This window comes from Dermacentor variabilis, chromosome 4, assembly GCF_050947875.1.
Source record: "Dermacentor variabilis isolate Ectoservices chromosome 4, ASM5094787v1, whole genome shotgun sequence".
NCBI lineage: Eukaryota > Metazoa > Arthropoda > Arachnida > Ixodida > Ixodidae > Dermacentor > Dermacentor variabilis.
The window spans coordinates 136,633,863-136,651,340 of NC_134571.1; the positions used below are offsets into that span (position 1 = coordinate 136,633,863).

Sequence of the window (17,478 nt, forward strand, 5' to 3'; positions counted from 1 at the left end):
AACCCCTAATTTTCTACTTACTGGAAATGAACCTCGAACTTCTGGTAGATATGGTCAGATGCTGACCGTAATCTACGTCTTCCTGAAATGTTGGGGAGCCGAAGCTGAGAGAAAGAAATATTTTTCCTCTTGCATACCGTTATTACATCTCTCTTCACCCGGCTATGTTTCTTCGTGACGAACCGCTTTTTAATACCAAAGCAGTCCTCGGTTTATTGAATGATATCCTGCGTGTTATAAGCACATAAAATTTATAGCGCATCCTATTTCCAGAGGATGCTGCTGTGATAATGTTTTGTATAGCACATGCCTCCAGGCCCGTATGTCACAAGGGCCCTAATGACGCAGTAGTGCTCTAGCGAATTTTCGCATCCGACATATTTGTCCATCGTATCATTATTTCGCAATGCATCTTAATGCTCATAGTTCCCACCACTTTTTAACGCCATAATCTTAGTACACATATATTTTACGCACTTTAGAGAGAGAGAGAGAGAGAGAACAACTTTATTGAAAATGCCTGCAGAGTCGGTTAGGCTCCCTCCACGCAGAGAGGACAAGCTTTTACCGCGACGCGGCCACTACATCAGTCTCGTGCATTGTGCTCCTCGAGGTGCACAACGCACGAGACTGACGTAGTGGCCGCGTCGCGGTAAAAGCGCGACGCACTTTAGAGCGACTATTTTAAAGGCCTCTTTACAGCCACTTACCATCAACTTCTTAGAAATCATACCTCAAAGGCAAACCCATTAACACTGGCATGGCACTCTTTGGCCACACCTGGCCCTTGAGCCAGTAAACATCACACATTGATTCGCTGATTTTATGTCGAACAGACTATTCCAAATCCGTCTAGGCACTGTGCTATCGCGCATATTTATCCAGGAAAACGGCATGCCACAAGCTTGCATAATTAGCACAGCACTCTTTATAATAAAAATGAACTCTATTAACAAAGTCATTCACCCCTATGTTATGCAGTCCATATACGTCGACTATCTGCAAATAGCTTACCGCGCCTCAAACTTAACAACATGTGAAAGGCAGCTCCCGATAACAATAAATAAACTAATAGAGTACTGAGAAAAATAGCTTCTGTTTCTCTACTCAACAAACTGGTACAGTGCTATTCTCGCGAGAACGAGGATTGTATTTAGACCCTGTTTTAAAATTGTATCATATCGCGCTGCCGGTAAAACAAGAATATGAATGCTTGGGAGTAACCTTTGACAAAAAACTAAACTTCCTAGCCCACATTAAAACGCTAAACATTAAAGCGCTAAAGATTAAGCCAAATAGAGCATTGAATATCCTTAAAGTTGTATCTCAGAAGCACTGGGGTTCCGAATGAACGTGTTTTACGTATTTACCGGTCTCTAGTGGGTATAATTCTAGACTACGGCTCCGTGGTTTATGGCTCAGCCAGACAGTCCTACATCCGACGATTTGATCCAGTGCATAACCTGGGACTTCGACTGGCAGGTGGTGCCTACAGAACATCACCCATTCCAAGTTTATACGTTGAGCATAATGAACCCTTGCTACAGCAGCGCAGAGCGTTGCTCACATTTTCCTACGTACTAAGTATTCAGTCATCATCGGAATATATATGCTACAACATCCTCACACAATGCAACTCACGCTTACACTATACAAATAAACCGAACATGATTAGGCCGCTTGTCCTGCGATATGAGGAATATTGCCGGGATTATGACATTTCTCATGAAGTCCTCCAGATTGCCAAAAACCACAACGGTTGCCCCCATGGTACGATTTCACAGTGAGGGGACTGGACGTCAACACATCTAAAAAAAGAGAACGAACACATTGTACAAGAATTTCATGCCCTTCAGGACAAACATCAAAATACCATAAAATTTTCCACTGATGGCTCTAAAACTAGGGAACATGTGGGCGTAGGGGCGTAATGGAAAATTGGGAAACACGTGTTCGATTGGCCAAAACATGACTCTGTTTTCACGGCTGAGGTTTACGCTACATGGGTTGTAGTTAAGAAGATCATCACTGACAAACACATAAATGTAGTCATATACACTGAATCTTTAATACACTAAAGGCTCTACATCTGAAATATGAATGTGAACTCCTGATAGGGGACATGTTAAACATGGTGGCGCTTAACAAATACGGGAGGTCAATTCATTTCTGCTGGGTCCCAAGCCATATTGGGATACCGGGTAACGAAGCAGCTGGTAGGTGTACATCGATGGCAGTGTGCAAAGACATAGCAAACACAACACTTGCATATAAATATAGTATCCATGCGATTAGGGAAGCCTTAGCGTCAAAATGGCAACACGAACGTGGCCGTAATGTTGACAACAAGCTACATCTCATTAAACCCATACTTGGTGAATGCAATTCATGTTATCATATGGAGCGGTTCTTCGAAGTAGTTTTATGCATACTACACATTGGGCCCACGCACCTCGCAAACAATTATTTACTTATGCAAAAAGAAACACCAACATGTGAGAAATGCCAAGAACCACTAACAGTTATGCATATATTGCTGACATGTACACATAATAAAATACACAGACGAAACCTTTTGCACAACTTATATAAACTACACATACCTTTACACCCTGCTTTATTTTAGATGATCCGCCAGTCCCATTATCTGAAGTGCGTCAATTGCTAGACGATACTGTATTGTTACATAAAATATAGATTATTAACTCAGGATTTTTTTCCTAAATTGGATTTTAAAACACCTCGTTCTTGGCTGCGCACAACGCTAGCCGCTTTTGCGGCTTTAAACCACACTTAACTAACTAACCGTTTCTAACGCCCATGCAGTCCTAGGTTTACTGAAAGATGTTTTATTATATGTTATTAGTCCAATAATTCATAGCGCATCCTCTCTCGAAAGGATACCGATGTGAATGTAGTTCTGTATAGCACATGCTAAAAAGCATAGCACATGTTTTGTATAGCACGAGGGCTCTGTTAAGGCAGTAGTGCTTCTTGCAAACTGTGACATATCTTAGTTTATCATCGTTGTTTTACAATTTATATTATGTGTGCACAATACACATCATTAGGCATTGCCCTAATTTTATTACATGTAGGTTTTACGCACTTCACACCGACCGTTCTTAGGCCCCGTTGCAGCCACGTCACATTTAACTCTCGTAATTCATCGCTCTAGTGCAGCCTCATTAACACTGTCGTGGCGCTCTTTGATCATACTTGGCCCTTGCGCCCAAAAAACACGACATTGATCACCATCAGGCAAGTAAGGCAAGAAAAATCACTTCGCTAACCACGAGGCATTGCGATAAATGCACGCGTGAAGTAGTTGAGTGTTCTCACACGTAAAACGATTGGGGGTGCGCATCAGCCACCACTGTGCAGGTGTAAAAGTAAGGCGAAAAAAAAGCAGGGAACAGATATTTACGACCGGATCTCTTCAGTGATTGCTTGCAGTGCAAGGTATATTTTGAAGGGAAATAATAAGATTAAGGAGATGTATACAAAACTGCTCGGTAAAAGAGATATACAGCGTACCTGATTAAATCAAGCAGGCTAGATGACCATTTGTCACCGCCACATTTCAAAGGAGATGCCATTAAATGATAACCATAATAATTGATAATAGTGTCTGTGTAGCTGTAATATTTGGTTTGAAAGCATATACACACTTAACAGACAGAAGAAGAGAGCGGGATGCAGACTGGCAAGTACCACAGAAAAAGGCACAAGTACACCTGCACATTCAGCAGTAAGAGGGGTACGGAAATTTGGAAATGAAAAATAGAAAAGAAGGAAAGAGGGCTTTTATTGATCATTCATTACTCTTGCTCGTTTAACATTAGAGGCTTTTCTTTCCTATTGTATATATTAGGACATTTTTCTGAATAAACATTCCGTTGACATAATTCGCCTTGTGGTTTCTTCCTTGTCGTCTTCGTCTGTTTTCTAGCTGCTTGCAATGGAGCTTAACAAAAATTGGCGGAACTCACCTCACCATGACTTTCGACGGCAATGTGTTAGTATTGAACCAATATAGTGGCACAGCGTATTGCCATTGTCGAAACGATTATAAATGGATGATGTATACTGCAGCGGGGCTCCTCTTTCGCGCTCCTCTTAAGAACACTCAGCGTCATCTAGCGCCGCGTCCGCGAAGCCTGGGGTGGCATCCCAAATGCATAGCGCACTGGTGCGTGCGAACACTGAGAAAGCCGTCATGCAGCAACAGGGCTCCCCTTTCGCATTTCGTTCTGAACTCGCGGCGCCGTATATTGACATTGCCGAGAAGTGCGCGTGCTGCCTCCGAGACGAGGAGCGCGGTGCGCCGGGGCCTGCGAACGCTGACAATGGTTCCCTTGCTTGCCACTCACTCAGTGGCAGGTACTCGGGGACCCAAGTTGGCTAAAGCTTCATTGAAGAGTGGCACATACCCTATGTATTATGTGTTGCTTTTGCCCAATTTGTGGCGCAGCACGCTAAAGCGATGGCATGAAGGGCGTTCATTGAAAGCGTCCCCTGTCCAGGGCATTTGGGGCGCAGCCTGATAATCCATCGGGTTGTTGTCCTTGAGGAACCCTTGTGACGTAGACTCGATTCCGCTCAGCGTGGGATAACTTTAAGATATCTTTGTCGTCAATGTAGAGCGGTACATTCTCAGTGGCACACACCCAGTTACTCAAGTTGGCTTCAATGATGTTAACTGAAGAGCGGCACATACCTACTGGCAGATAGTCAGCCATATAATTTGGCATGAAAGAAGTTTATTAGGCTATTACATACCGATTGGCACATACCCCATGCTCCAACTCGGTGTCAAGGAGTTTCTTCGATCTATGGTGCCGACGCAGTTCCGCATATAGAGTGACCCACGTCCAGTGGCGTAGCAACAAGGGGGGGCCGGGGGGCCGTGGGCCCCGGGTGCAAGGGGCCAGTGAAGGGGGGGTGTCATATACGTCTGAAGACACCTCTCTTTCCGCCGGCTACACCCGGGGAGTGGGGTGACAGAAGACCTATGGGCCCCGGGTGCCAGACGACCTAGCTACGCCACTGCCCACGTCCCTATGGCGAACAACTGATGCGCTACCCAGTAGACCCCGGAGTACCCAGTGACAGAGGCAGTCGGGAAAACGGTTAGACACAAACATACATAGATACATACTTGCAAGCAAAGCCCCAGCAAAGTGTATGAAGTATCCCAAGAATGATAACGTATTTACCTTGTACGCGAGCGACATAGCGCACTCAAATGACCCAGCGCACTCAAGTGACTAGCACACGCAAGTGACAGCGTACGCAAAAGGCCGAATTCCCCATGTGTTCTTTAGTAATCTCTCTGCATTTGTTTGTGCGAATGGCCCATGGCATCTTCTAGCTCTGGGTCCTCTGTTTCTCCAAATACATGTTGTAAGTTAGACTATTGCGGAACAGTGTGTTCCCAAAGTGCACTAGGTTGCATAAACTTTCTCTACAATAAATCTTCACGACTGCCTTTGTAGACCATTGAAATATCTTTATCAGGCTCCTCATACACTGGTGTAGGCCTGCTTTAAACAGCTAACGTTGCCATCTGAGCACTCACCTGCTACCATAGATGTAAATGAGGCGACGACAGAGTGCGCATGAGACATGAGTCAAAACTCGTAGCAGCTCATGTGAAAGGAAGCATGCCGCGGACGTTGTTGACCAGTTTCTGAATGCCCACTGACACCACCAATGACAGGCAGTGCTCGAAATGTTCCCAGGGTGGCTTCGACGCCAGCAAGAAGTTCTTCCAGGTCACCTGCCCCAGCTACATGAGGAGCGGGTGCGTCTTCACGACAGTCTTCGGGTATCCAGCTCCGAGTGGCCGGCAGGGTGGACCCGAGTGAGTGACGGTTTCCATAATTTCTGCTCCTACTACGACGCACGAGAGCGCCCCGCTCATGTCCCTGCGTCGAAAAATTATCAGTGTAATTTTGTGGTCCCAGCGACAGTGGGTGATCGCAGAGGCTCAGTTAAACAAAGCGCAATAGGAAACGATGGAAATTTCGCTAACGACGGCCTTCACTATAAGCCATCTAAGGAAGATTGCGCACCCAATCACGTTCCTATTAAAAAAACTTCGAAAAATGTCACTCACTGCAAGTTATCAGTAAGCTAAATGAGATTTACATAACCTTGAAATCCCCTGTTTGACATCCGAGCCCTAATTCACAAATATTTTCTTTTGTGAGTGCCCATTGTCATTGGTTGGCAGCCTTCATTACTAATACTATGTCCAGTATCAGGATTGCCTGGAATTTGATCTTACGAGCAATTGTAGCGTAACCGTTTTTGTGAATGCATGCTCTGCACTTAATATTTTCGCGTCGTTTTGTGTCATCACAGCAGAGAATCCAGCCCTATATCTCAATGCACCACTGTTTCCACAAACCACAGATCCCCGCGCAAGAGCACTTACGTCGCTACACTTTTGTAAACACAGCTCTTTCCAACAATATTTATCGGGTGGAGCCAATCTCCACGTGTAAACCTAAGGTCCACGATGTGAACACGACTGGTAGTGTCAGAATTCTTCGACTCCTGCGTCTTCGCCGGACGGACATCGTATGCTTTCAACGTGCCTTGGGACAAAGACTACCGGTGAAAAAGCACTCAGTCCTGTCATGTTACGAGGTCGCCTATCCGACAACTCTATGCCATGGCTCATCGACGACAAAACGAAAGTCTGTCGTACAGTAGCTACATAAAACGGCAGTAAAGGTGCCAACTTTTGCTCGAGGAGGCGGACATGTCCGATTTGTTATATCGTCACCGTGCCTCTAAAAGACTCGAGGGGAGGTTCTTTGAAGTGTATAAATAGGATCTGCAGACGTTTAAGCCAGAACATGAGTTTAGAAGTATGAAATACAATTAATATGAAGCAACAGTACCTAATTCATTGACGAATGTTATTTTTCGTAAAGAACAGTACATAACTAACCCTGCCCCGCAGAGGCGTCTGCGTCAACAGGAGTTTGGTGTGTTGCGACACCGCGAATCCGAGCACACTAGGGCTGGACCCCCCGTTCGTAGCCATGCGCGGCTTAGCCATGTCTGGGGGAAAGGGGAATCTTGTGGGGTTAATCCGATGCTGGGTTTTCGGACCTTTAAGGCCCCCCGGCGGAGGCAACACACCTCTTTGGCCTCTGCTTCATGTAGACGGCACCCCCGGACTGACCCACCCGGGGGAAATCGGTAGTCGCCTCTTCCTGTCTCTTTCTCCCCGAATTTTCGTCTTTCTTTCTCACTTTCTGGGCTTTCCTATCTTTTCTCTTCTGTTTACTTCCTTTATCCATGGCGGCAAGGGTTAACCTTGTGTGGCTATCCTACCTTGGGTACACCATATTTGGTTATAGTGACGGCGTACGACTGGCGTCATGCAGATTTGTGCACAAGCTCTGCGGCGTCCCCTCATTGGGCTCCGTGGTGGGCGTCGGCGCTGTTGCCGAACATGCACATTTTTCTCATGGCAGCACAAGGTTCTATTCTCTATGTTCGGCGTCTGAAAAGATGGCGCACCGAAGCAACGTTCCAGTTCTCTTTTCGGAGCAACGCTCCATCATTTCCCAAGTTCTATGTACTGCACGGCGAAAATAATCTACCAGTGAGAAAGCTTTCTCCATTCCTAGTGGTCAAGTGTCTAAAAGAAAAAATCGGACCTACATACAAAGCCTCGAAAATGTCTAGCGGGGACCTCCTCCTAGAACTAAATGACAAAGATCAAGCGCGAAAGCTCACAGAACTTACCAGTATTGGTAACGCAACAGTGACAATTTCACCACACAGAACACTAAATACAAGCAGGGGTGTGATATGAGAGGAAGATTTTATTGGCTTAAGAGACGGAGAACTGCTGAAAGGTTTCCAGGAACAAAATGTTACCGAAGTCCAAAGAATTGTCATCCGCAGAAACAACCAAGAAATCCCCACAAAACATGTTATGCTCTCCTTCGGAAAAAGTGTAATGCCTATCTCGCTGGATGCAGGTTATGTAAAGGTAAATGTTAGACCATATATCCCGAGCCCTAGACGATGTTTCAAATGCCAAAGGTTTGGACATGCTTCGCATGCATGTCGAGGACGAACTACTTGTGCTAAATGCAGCTCCAACGATCATCAAACTGACAATGGCACCTCTTCCCCACTTTGTGTTAACTGCAAGGGAGATCATCCAGCTTACTCGCGGTCCTGCCCTTGTTGGTAAAAAGAAAAAGAAGTCATTACACTAGCTGTTAAAGAAAAAATCTCGTTCTTCGAAGCCAGCAAGCGACTGTCGTACCTTTTGCGACGCAGTTATGCCGATGTGACGAAGGTGGGGGCATCGTCACACAGGCCTGAAGAGTCCTGCGAGCCCACGCACAGTGGTCCCGTATTGACGCCTCCCGCCCCCGAGGTGGAAGCAGTCAGTGCTGCTCCATCATCTTGGCAGGTCCTGCAGACCCCAGTACCACAGGGCCCTCAGATCAAACGAACCGCAAGGCCCGAGACACGTGTCTCGGCGCCAAACTCTCGGTCCTCCAGCGCCTCAGAGAGAGTGATGGAGGTCGAAACAAAAACCCCGGTGTCATCGACACCGAAGGAGAAGCGCTCTCTCGAGCGCGGCAAGAGGGACAAAATCCCAATAGCCACCCAAAATAAGAAGGCTATAACCTAAGGGTTATAGCTCCGTTGTATCTGCCTTCTTCAGATCCATGTCACCTAACATATTTCTTATCTCCCATTCACTCGTTAATATAATTTCTTAACCTTCAATTTTATAGTGGCTTTTATGATCCATTGGAATCGTAGAGGTCTCTTACATAACTTAGGTGACATAAAAGACATGTTATTTAACTTCTCTCCCGTAGCATTATGCTTACAGGAAACAAACCTAGGTGAAAAGCACAAAAAAACATTTTAAAAGGCTGCACTATTGTACGGCGTGACCGTACTCAGGCCAACCGGCTTTCGGGTGGTGTAGGTATTGTTTTACAGAGAGGCATTGCAGCTATAGAAGTTGTTATTAATACTCACTTAGAAGCCGTTGCTGTAACGGTTCTATCATACAAAACCATTACCATTTGTTCAATGTACATTCCACGACATGCACATTTTACTGTAAGGGATCTGGAGTTAATTTTAAACCAGCTACCTAAACCTTTTTTAATAGCGGGTGATTTTAACGCTCAGAACGTATTATGGGGTAGTAAAACAAGCGACACCAGGGGACAAACACTTGAAGATTTTATCCTGACAAACGAAATATGCCTTTTAAACACTGGTGCGGCAACTTACTGCTCCCCAAGCACAGGAGCTGTGAGCTGTCCAGATCTGGCGCTGTGCACTCCAACTCTCTTGATCGATCTTAAATGGAGTTTTATTAACAATCCTTATGGCAGTCATCACATGCCCGGAATTATTAAAAGAACATTTCCTTTCCCTACAGTACCATTAAGATTACCCCGTCGGAAACTCCATCTGGCAGACTGGCCTCGCTTCAGCGAGAAGGCCAGTATGGATGATATATCAGATGATCAAACGATAGACGAAACGGATGGGAAGATTATTGCCTCCATACTTGCTGCGGCAGAACAGACAATCCCGCAATCCTCCGGCTTCCTAAGGAAAAAACTAAAACCCTGGTGGTCGAGGGAATGTACACAAACTAAAAAAGCACAAAAGAAAGCGCGGGGTATCTTTCGGCGATACCCCTCCCCCCCCCCCCCCCCGAACACAAGATAACCTCCTATATTTCAAAAAAGCAAAGGCGAAAGCCAGGTACACGCGTAGGCAAGCCGAAAGACAGTCTTGGCAAACGTATGTATCCTCCATCAATAGCTCAATAACATCCAAAAGAATGTGGGATCAGCTTCGTAAGTTTAGAAACGAGTACGCTCCTTATACGATCCCCATACTCTCCCCTCCAGGTACACAGACGAACTTAAAAGAACAAACAGACATATTAGGGCAGCATTTACCATAACATATCAAACTCACTAAACTACTCCATTGAATTTCAAAAGTATAAACAATCAGCATAAAAACAAAAAGCTTCGGACATCACGAAGTTCCGAGAGACCATATAATGCCCACTTAACACTTCCGGAAATCAACAGAGTACTCATTACTGGCAAAAAAACAGCGCCAGGTCCGGACAGAGTACATTACACAATGCTCGCGCACCTATCTCCAAAAGCAGTTTAGACATTGCTCCGCTTTTTCAACGTAATCGGGGAAACAGGAAAAATGCCGATAGAGGGGAAAAAATCCATTATAATCCCCTTCTTGAAAGCTGGAAAGTATCCTACAACAGCTGCCAGCTACCGACCTATAGCACTCACAAGCTGTCTTGCCAAGTCCTATGAATCCATTATAAACATCAGATTGGCATACGTCCTTAAAACTGAGAACCTGCTCGATAATCATCAGTGTGAGTACAAGAAAGGCTGCTCTACAACAGATCATCTAGTTCGGCTAGAACACGACATACGAGCGGCCTTTCTACACAAACAATATTGTCTCACTGTTTTCTTTGATTTAGAAAAGGCGCACGACACAACATGGAGGTATGGCATTTTAAGGGATTTAGCGGATTTAGGGATCTGCGGCAGAATGCTTAAATGTCTTGCTGATTTCATGTCCGATCGAACATTCCAGGTGCGTTTAGGAACGGTGCTGTCCCGCGTATTTATTCAAGAAAATGGTGTACCTCAGGGATGCGTATTAAGCACAACATTGTTTGTCGTGAAAATGAACTCGCTCAATAATGTAATTCCATCTTCTATAATGCATTCACTATATGTGGATGATCTTCAAATTGCGTGTCGTGCATCGAAGATGGCAACCTGCGAACGACAAATTCAAATTACATTAAACAAACCAATGCAGTGGGCATCTGAAAACGGCTTTCGCTTCTCAAGTGAAAAAACTATTAGTGTTGTCTTTACACAAAAAAGAGGCCTACAACCAGATCCCATCCTTAAACTACAGGAAGCCACACTACCGGTAAAACAAGAACACAAGTTTCTGGGCGTTCTGTTTGATAAAAAGTTGAACTTTCTCGCACACATCAGCAGTATTAAAATCAAAGCGAACAATGCACTTAACATTGTAAAAATACTCTCCCGGAAACGGTGGGGCTCTGACCGTAAATGCCTGCTACACATCTACCGCACTTTGGTGCGTAGCGTATTAGACTACGGTACCATCATATATAGTTCAGCCAGAACATCTTACGTCCGACGACTTGATCCAGTTCATAACCTAGGACTACGACTGGCATGCGGTGCTTACAGAACATCGTCCTTCCAGTGCTTACATGTTGAATGTAATGAGCCTCCTTTACAGCATCACAGAGAGCTACTAACTTTTTGCTACATACTCGGAATCCGATCCTCACCACAACACATATGCTACAACACCGTCACACAGTGCAGCTCACGCTTACATTACACAAATAAACCAAACATGATTAGGCCGCTTATCCTGCGATACGAGGAATACTGTCGGGATTATGACATCCCTCGTGAAGTCCTCCAGGTTGCGAGAAAGCCAGAACGTTTGCACCCGTGGTGTGATTTCACGCCGTTAGCTGACTAGACACTAACACACTTAAAGAAAAGAGACACACCACACGAACACATCATACAAGAATTCCGCGCTCTTCAAAACAAGTATAAAGATTACATGGAATTTTATAATGATGGCTCTAAAACGAAAAAGAAACACATGGGCGTGGGGGCCGTAACAGAAAATTGGGAAACAAGTATTCGATTACCTCAGCATGCTTCTGTCTACACAGCCGAAGTGTACGCAATATGGATGGTAGTTCAAAAGATCATTGCTGACAAACTTGAAAACACTATCATATACAGAGATTCATTAGCGTACTGAAGGCTCTACACATGAAATCCCAATGTGAACCCTTGTTAGGCGATATTTTGAACGCATTATCGTCAAACAAATAAGGCAGATCAGTTAGGTTTTGCTGGGTACCTGGCCATGTTGGGATACTGGGTAACGAAGCAGCTGGTCAATGCGCATCAATGGCAGCTTACAAAAACATTCAAAATACAACACTTCCATATAATGCGATTCGGAAGGCCTTGACGTCAAAATGGCAACGCGATTGGGACAATTGTTTAAGTAACAAGCTACATCTTATTAATCCTGTAATTGGCGAGTGGAAACCATGCAGTCACCAGCAACGGTTCTACGAGGTGATCTTGTGTCGTCTTCGAATTTGACACACACATCTGACGCACAATTTCCTTCTCTGAAAAGAAAACCCACCAACTTGTGAAAAATGCAGTGAAGTTCTTACAGTCATGCACATCCTAATAACATGTCCACACATCGACACACTGAGATGGAGGTTTTACACAGCCTGTATAATTTGCACACTCCATTACACCCTGCCCAGAACTGGCAGATGACCCCATAGTCCCATTTGCTAACCTGTTCGACTTTTTAGAAAACACTGGTTATTTGCAGCAACTATAATGTAATGCAGGTTTACCTGATCTAACGTTGCGTTTCATTTTGTCTTGTGTCTGACGCAGCATGGCCTTAGTTGCCGTTGTGCCATTAAACCCAAACTAACCAACCAACCAACCAGCAACACACCTCTTTGGCCCCTGCTTCACACAGACGGCGCCCCCGGACTGACTCACCCGGAGGAAATCGGCAGTCGCTTTTTCCTGTCCCCCTCTTCAATATTTATCTTTCGCTATTTGACCTTTGCTGTCTCCTATTTACTTCATTTCATTCCAAGTTTCCGGGCGGCTAGGATTAAGCATATGGGCGTCGCGTTACCTGGTTATGGTCATATGATTATAGCAGTTATGCATGGCTAGCGGTATTTAAAACACTCTCGCATTGGGCTCCATGGTGGGCGGCCAGCTTAGCTGCCGAACGTATATGTATTTTCATGGATAGAACCCCCTCTGCAGTAAAATCTGATTGGAGGTCGAAAAGGCGCCGGACCGAGGTAATAAACTTGAATAAACCTAGAGGTAGCTTGACAAAGTTTTTGTCATCACGTCTAAAACTGAACAAATAATTCAGGACATATCCCCCTTGCTCATCGCCGAAGCACTTAACGAGTGTATTGGTCAGACCTACAAATCGAAGAAAATAAATTCTGGAGACTTCTCGCTCGATGTTGTGACGGCTGAGCATAGCAGGCAGATTAAGAAACTTGAGAAGATCGGCAACAACAGTGTGTCTGTGTCGCCACATCCTTAGCTGAACTACCCTAAGGGTGTGATATCAGATACACAACTGCTAAAATGCAGACGAGGAAATCGAAGAAGCCTTGAGAGATCGGGGTGTTCTAGCTGCAAGACGAACATTTATAAATAATGACAGTGGAATTCCGACCAAACACATTGTACTGACATTCAACTCTATAACGCTTCCACCCTGCAGGGGCGTATGCGTCAGCAGGAGTTTGGTGTGTTGCGACACCACGTACCCGAGCACACGAGGGTTGGACCCTCCCGCGTGTAGCTGTGTGCGGCTTAGCCGTGTCTGGGGAAAGGGGGTTACTGGAGGTTGAGCCGATGATGGGTGTTTGGTCCATTAAGGCCTCCCGGCGGAGGCAACACACCTCTTTGGCCTCTGCTTCACGTAGACGGCACCTCCGGACTGACCCACCCGGGGAAATCGCTAGTTGCCTTTTCCTGTCTCTCTCTCCCTACAACCTTCGTCTTTGCCTTATTTCCACCTTTCCTGTCTTCTTCTGGCTTCCTTTTATTCCAATTTTTCCAGGCTGCAAGGGTTAACTTTGTGTGAATAGCCAACCTAGGTTATTTCATATTTGGTTATAGTGGTAATGTACAGCTGGCGTTTGCAGGCCGTGTTTCACAGGTCCTGCAGCGTCCCCTTGTAGGACTACATGGTGGGTGACTGGCGTTACTGCCGAAATATCGCATATCTTTATGGATAGCTTCCTTCCTCAACTCCCTGATCGCCCTCAGAAAAGAGGGCGCACCGATGAAGTTTTTCAGTTTTTCGGACGCCAAGTCCACAACTTCCCACGTTTCCATGTAGTTCACTCAGAAAAACCACGCAAAGCAGTGCGCACCAATTCACCTTTCCTTGTATCGAAGACTTTGACTACTGTTTTTGGAGCCTGTTATAAGGCGACCAGGATGGCAAGCGGTGATCTCCTGGAGCTCCGCGATAAGAAGCAATACGAGAAACTGCCTAAGCTAGTGTCATTTGGCGATAACCAACTAACAGTAACTCCGCACCGTACTATGAACACCACCCGCGGCGCTGTGTCGGAAGATTACTTGCTGGAGCTCACTGAGCCCCACAGGGGCGTCTGCGTCAGCAGGCGTTTGGTGTGTTGCCACGCCACGTACCCGAGCACATGGGGGCTGGACCCTCCCGCGTGTAGCCGTGCGTGGCTTAGCCGTGTCCGGGGAAAAGGGGATCCTAGGGGTTGAGCCGACGCCGGGTGTTAGGACCTTTACGGACCCTCGGCGGAGGCAACACACCTCTTTGACCTCGGCTTCACGTAGACGGCACCCCCGGACTGACCCACCCGGGGGACATCGGCAGTCGCCTTTTCCTGTTTCTCTCTTCGCACACCTTCCTCTTTCCCTCTCACTTTGAGTCTTTGCTGTCTTCTTTTTTCTTCTGATAACTTCCAACATTCCTGGCGGCGAAGGTTAACCTGGTATGCTATGACCTACCTCGGCTATACCATATGTGGTTATTACGACGGTGTACAGTTGGCATGGCAGGGCTTGCTTCACCGCATACCCTGCCGTGTCCCCTTGTTGGGCTCGGTGGTGGGTGACTGGCATCGTCACTGAATACTCAACGCATTTCATGGGAATTTCCAACCGCTTCTGTACCGATCGTCCCTCTAAAGGGGGCGCACCGATGCTAGGTTTCAGTGTTTTCTAAAAGGCACTCAGACTTTCCCGAAATTTCACGTTGTCCACAGTGATAAACCTGACAAGAAAGCAAGAACAATTTCACCTTTCGTTGTGGCGAAGCACCTCGCAGTTACCATTGGAGGTGGTTATAAAATCACCAAGCGGGTCAGTGGGGGCCTATTTCCAGAACTAAAAGACAAAACACAACACGACAAGCAACAAACCTTGTACAACTTGGAGACATCCCTGTCAGTGGGACAGCACACCGAACCATGAATACGGCGAAAGGCGTAATCTCTGACACTGACTTGATAGACTTGACCGAAGAACTCCTGGAAGGATGGAAGGATGAAAAGGTAGTAAGTGTACAAAGAATAAAGATCGGACGCGACAAGGAACTGCCAACTAAACACCTGATTATTACCTTTGGCTCTAGCACGTTACCAGAGACGCTAGAGACTGGATATACAAAAATCAGAGTACGGCCGTAATCCCAAACCCTCGACGTTGTTTTAAATGCCAGAGGTGTGGTCATGCTTCCCAGAGCTGCCAAGGGCGGCTAACATGTGCGAAATGTGGCGTCAATGATCACTCTGCAGATGACTGTAAGGCTTAGCCTCGTTGTAGCAATTGTAATGGTGGTGATCCACCGTATTCTCGATCATGCACACTCTGGAAAATATAAACAGAAATAATTGCGATAAAGGTAAAAGAAAACATAACTTTCAGAGAAGCAAGACAACGAATCTCACCAACATTTGCACAGAACGCATCTTTCGCCGAAGTGGTACGTCGGGGGACGGTACCACAACGGCACTTGGCGGACGCCAGCACCACGCGTAGCGAGCGTGCGGCAACGCCACCCACCCCCATGGTGGCAGCAGCGAAGGCTGCCCTACCTCTCCCGAATTTGTCCACAGTGGAGGCCTCTGCTAGTGCTGGCACCAGTCAGCCCAGCTCCGAGGTTAAGGCCTTGTCTTCAGAGACCTTCGCGGGAAACACACCGCTCGCAAGAGCGCGTGTCCAGTGCCTCTCAAGTGGCCATGGACACAACAGCCAGTCAGAAGGCGCAGTTGACGCCTAAGGAGCGGCGCGATTTTGTCGACCGCTCCAGAAAAGACAAAACTCCTATTACAGGGCCCCAAGAGGGCACTGTAAGCTAAATCAAGTTCGTTTTCTTTGCCACATAGCACAACATTTATTTTAATATGGATACACTGATTATTCAGTGGCATATCCGAGGACTGCATTGCAATCTCGATGATGTACAGGAAATCCTTAATGAACTAACTCCAATAGTGATTTTGTCCAAGAGACTCATTTGAAATCTAAACATAAACACTCCCTTCGTCACTATGTTATTTTTCGGAAGGATGGCGATGATGCCCTCGCATCATCAGGCGGTGTAGCCATCATAGCTGACAAATCTATAGCCTGTCAACACTTACAGCTGCAAACACCCCTTGAGGCAGTGACCATTCGAGCTGTACTTTTAAATAAACTGATAACCATCTGCTCCCTATATATACTGCCACATTTTCAGCTTCACAAACAAGCATTCCAAACATTAATAGATCAGTTACCTGAACCATATCTTGTGCTTGCAGATTTAAATGCGCCCAGGAACCTATGGAGCGACTCGCGCTGCGACGCGAGAGGTCGCTTGATTGAACAGTTCCTTTTTTCTTCAGGTGCAATTCTTTTGAATGAGAAGGAGCCCACGTATTATAACGTAGCAAACAAAACATACTCCTCAATAGATCTTAGCATTGCATCTCCTACTCTTCTACCTTACTTTAAATGAAAAATTTATTAAAAACCCTTACGGGAGCGACCATTTCGCTGTAGTTCTAGCACACCAATGGCTAATGAATGCCTTCCACAATTACCTCGCTGGAGAACTGACTCAGCTGACTGAGAAAAGTTCAAAAATCTTGCTTCTTTATCCTGGGACGACACGTGTGCTTTAAGCATAGACGCTGCGGTTAAGTATTTTACGGTTTTAGTCCTTGACACCTCCTCCAAATGTATCCCTGTAACAAGTGGATTGTCCACAAAACGCCGTCTTCCGTGGTGGAACGATGACTGTCGAATAGCGCGCAAGAAGCAGAACAAGGCATGAGGTTTACTTCGGGATTCTCCGACGGCAGAAAATCTAGTCGATTTCAAACAGGTCCGATCCCAGGGTCGGAGAACGCGGCGACAAGCTAGAAGAGAGAGTTGGAGAAAGTATATATCGGGCATCAACTCTTACACTGATGAAACAAAGGTTTGGAATAGAGTGAAGAGAATAAACGCTCGACAGGCTTACTCGCTGCCTTTGGTAAATACTCAAGGCGACAGCATGGAAGATCAGGCGAACTTTCTTGGCGCACATTTCGAACAGATATCCAGCTCGTCGCACTACTCTGAAACATTCGAAAGGTACAAAATGCAAATAGAAAGACAACCATTAGAACGGAAAAGCACAAAATGCGAGGCATACAATAGACCATTCTCCATGGCGGAGCTTCAGGCAGCACTAAATAGCTGCAACAAATCTGCTTCAGGTTCTGACCGCATCCTATATGAGGCAAAACACCTG

At 45.9% G+C, this 17,478-nt stretch overlaps 1 protein-coding gene across 1 annotated transcript in view; it reads left to right on the forward strand.

Moving 5' to 3' along the window:
- Positions 1–17,478, forward strand: part of LOC142577973 (uncharacterized) — a 212,361-nt gene that overhangs the window by 7,863 nt on the left and 187,020 nt on the right. The window contains exon 2 of the mRNA XM_075687398.1: positions 5,745–5,866. Coding sequence (XP_075543513.1) covers positions 5,745–5,866 — 122 coding nt within the window. The remainder of the gene's footprint in view (positions 1–5,744; positions 5,867–17,478) is intronic.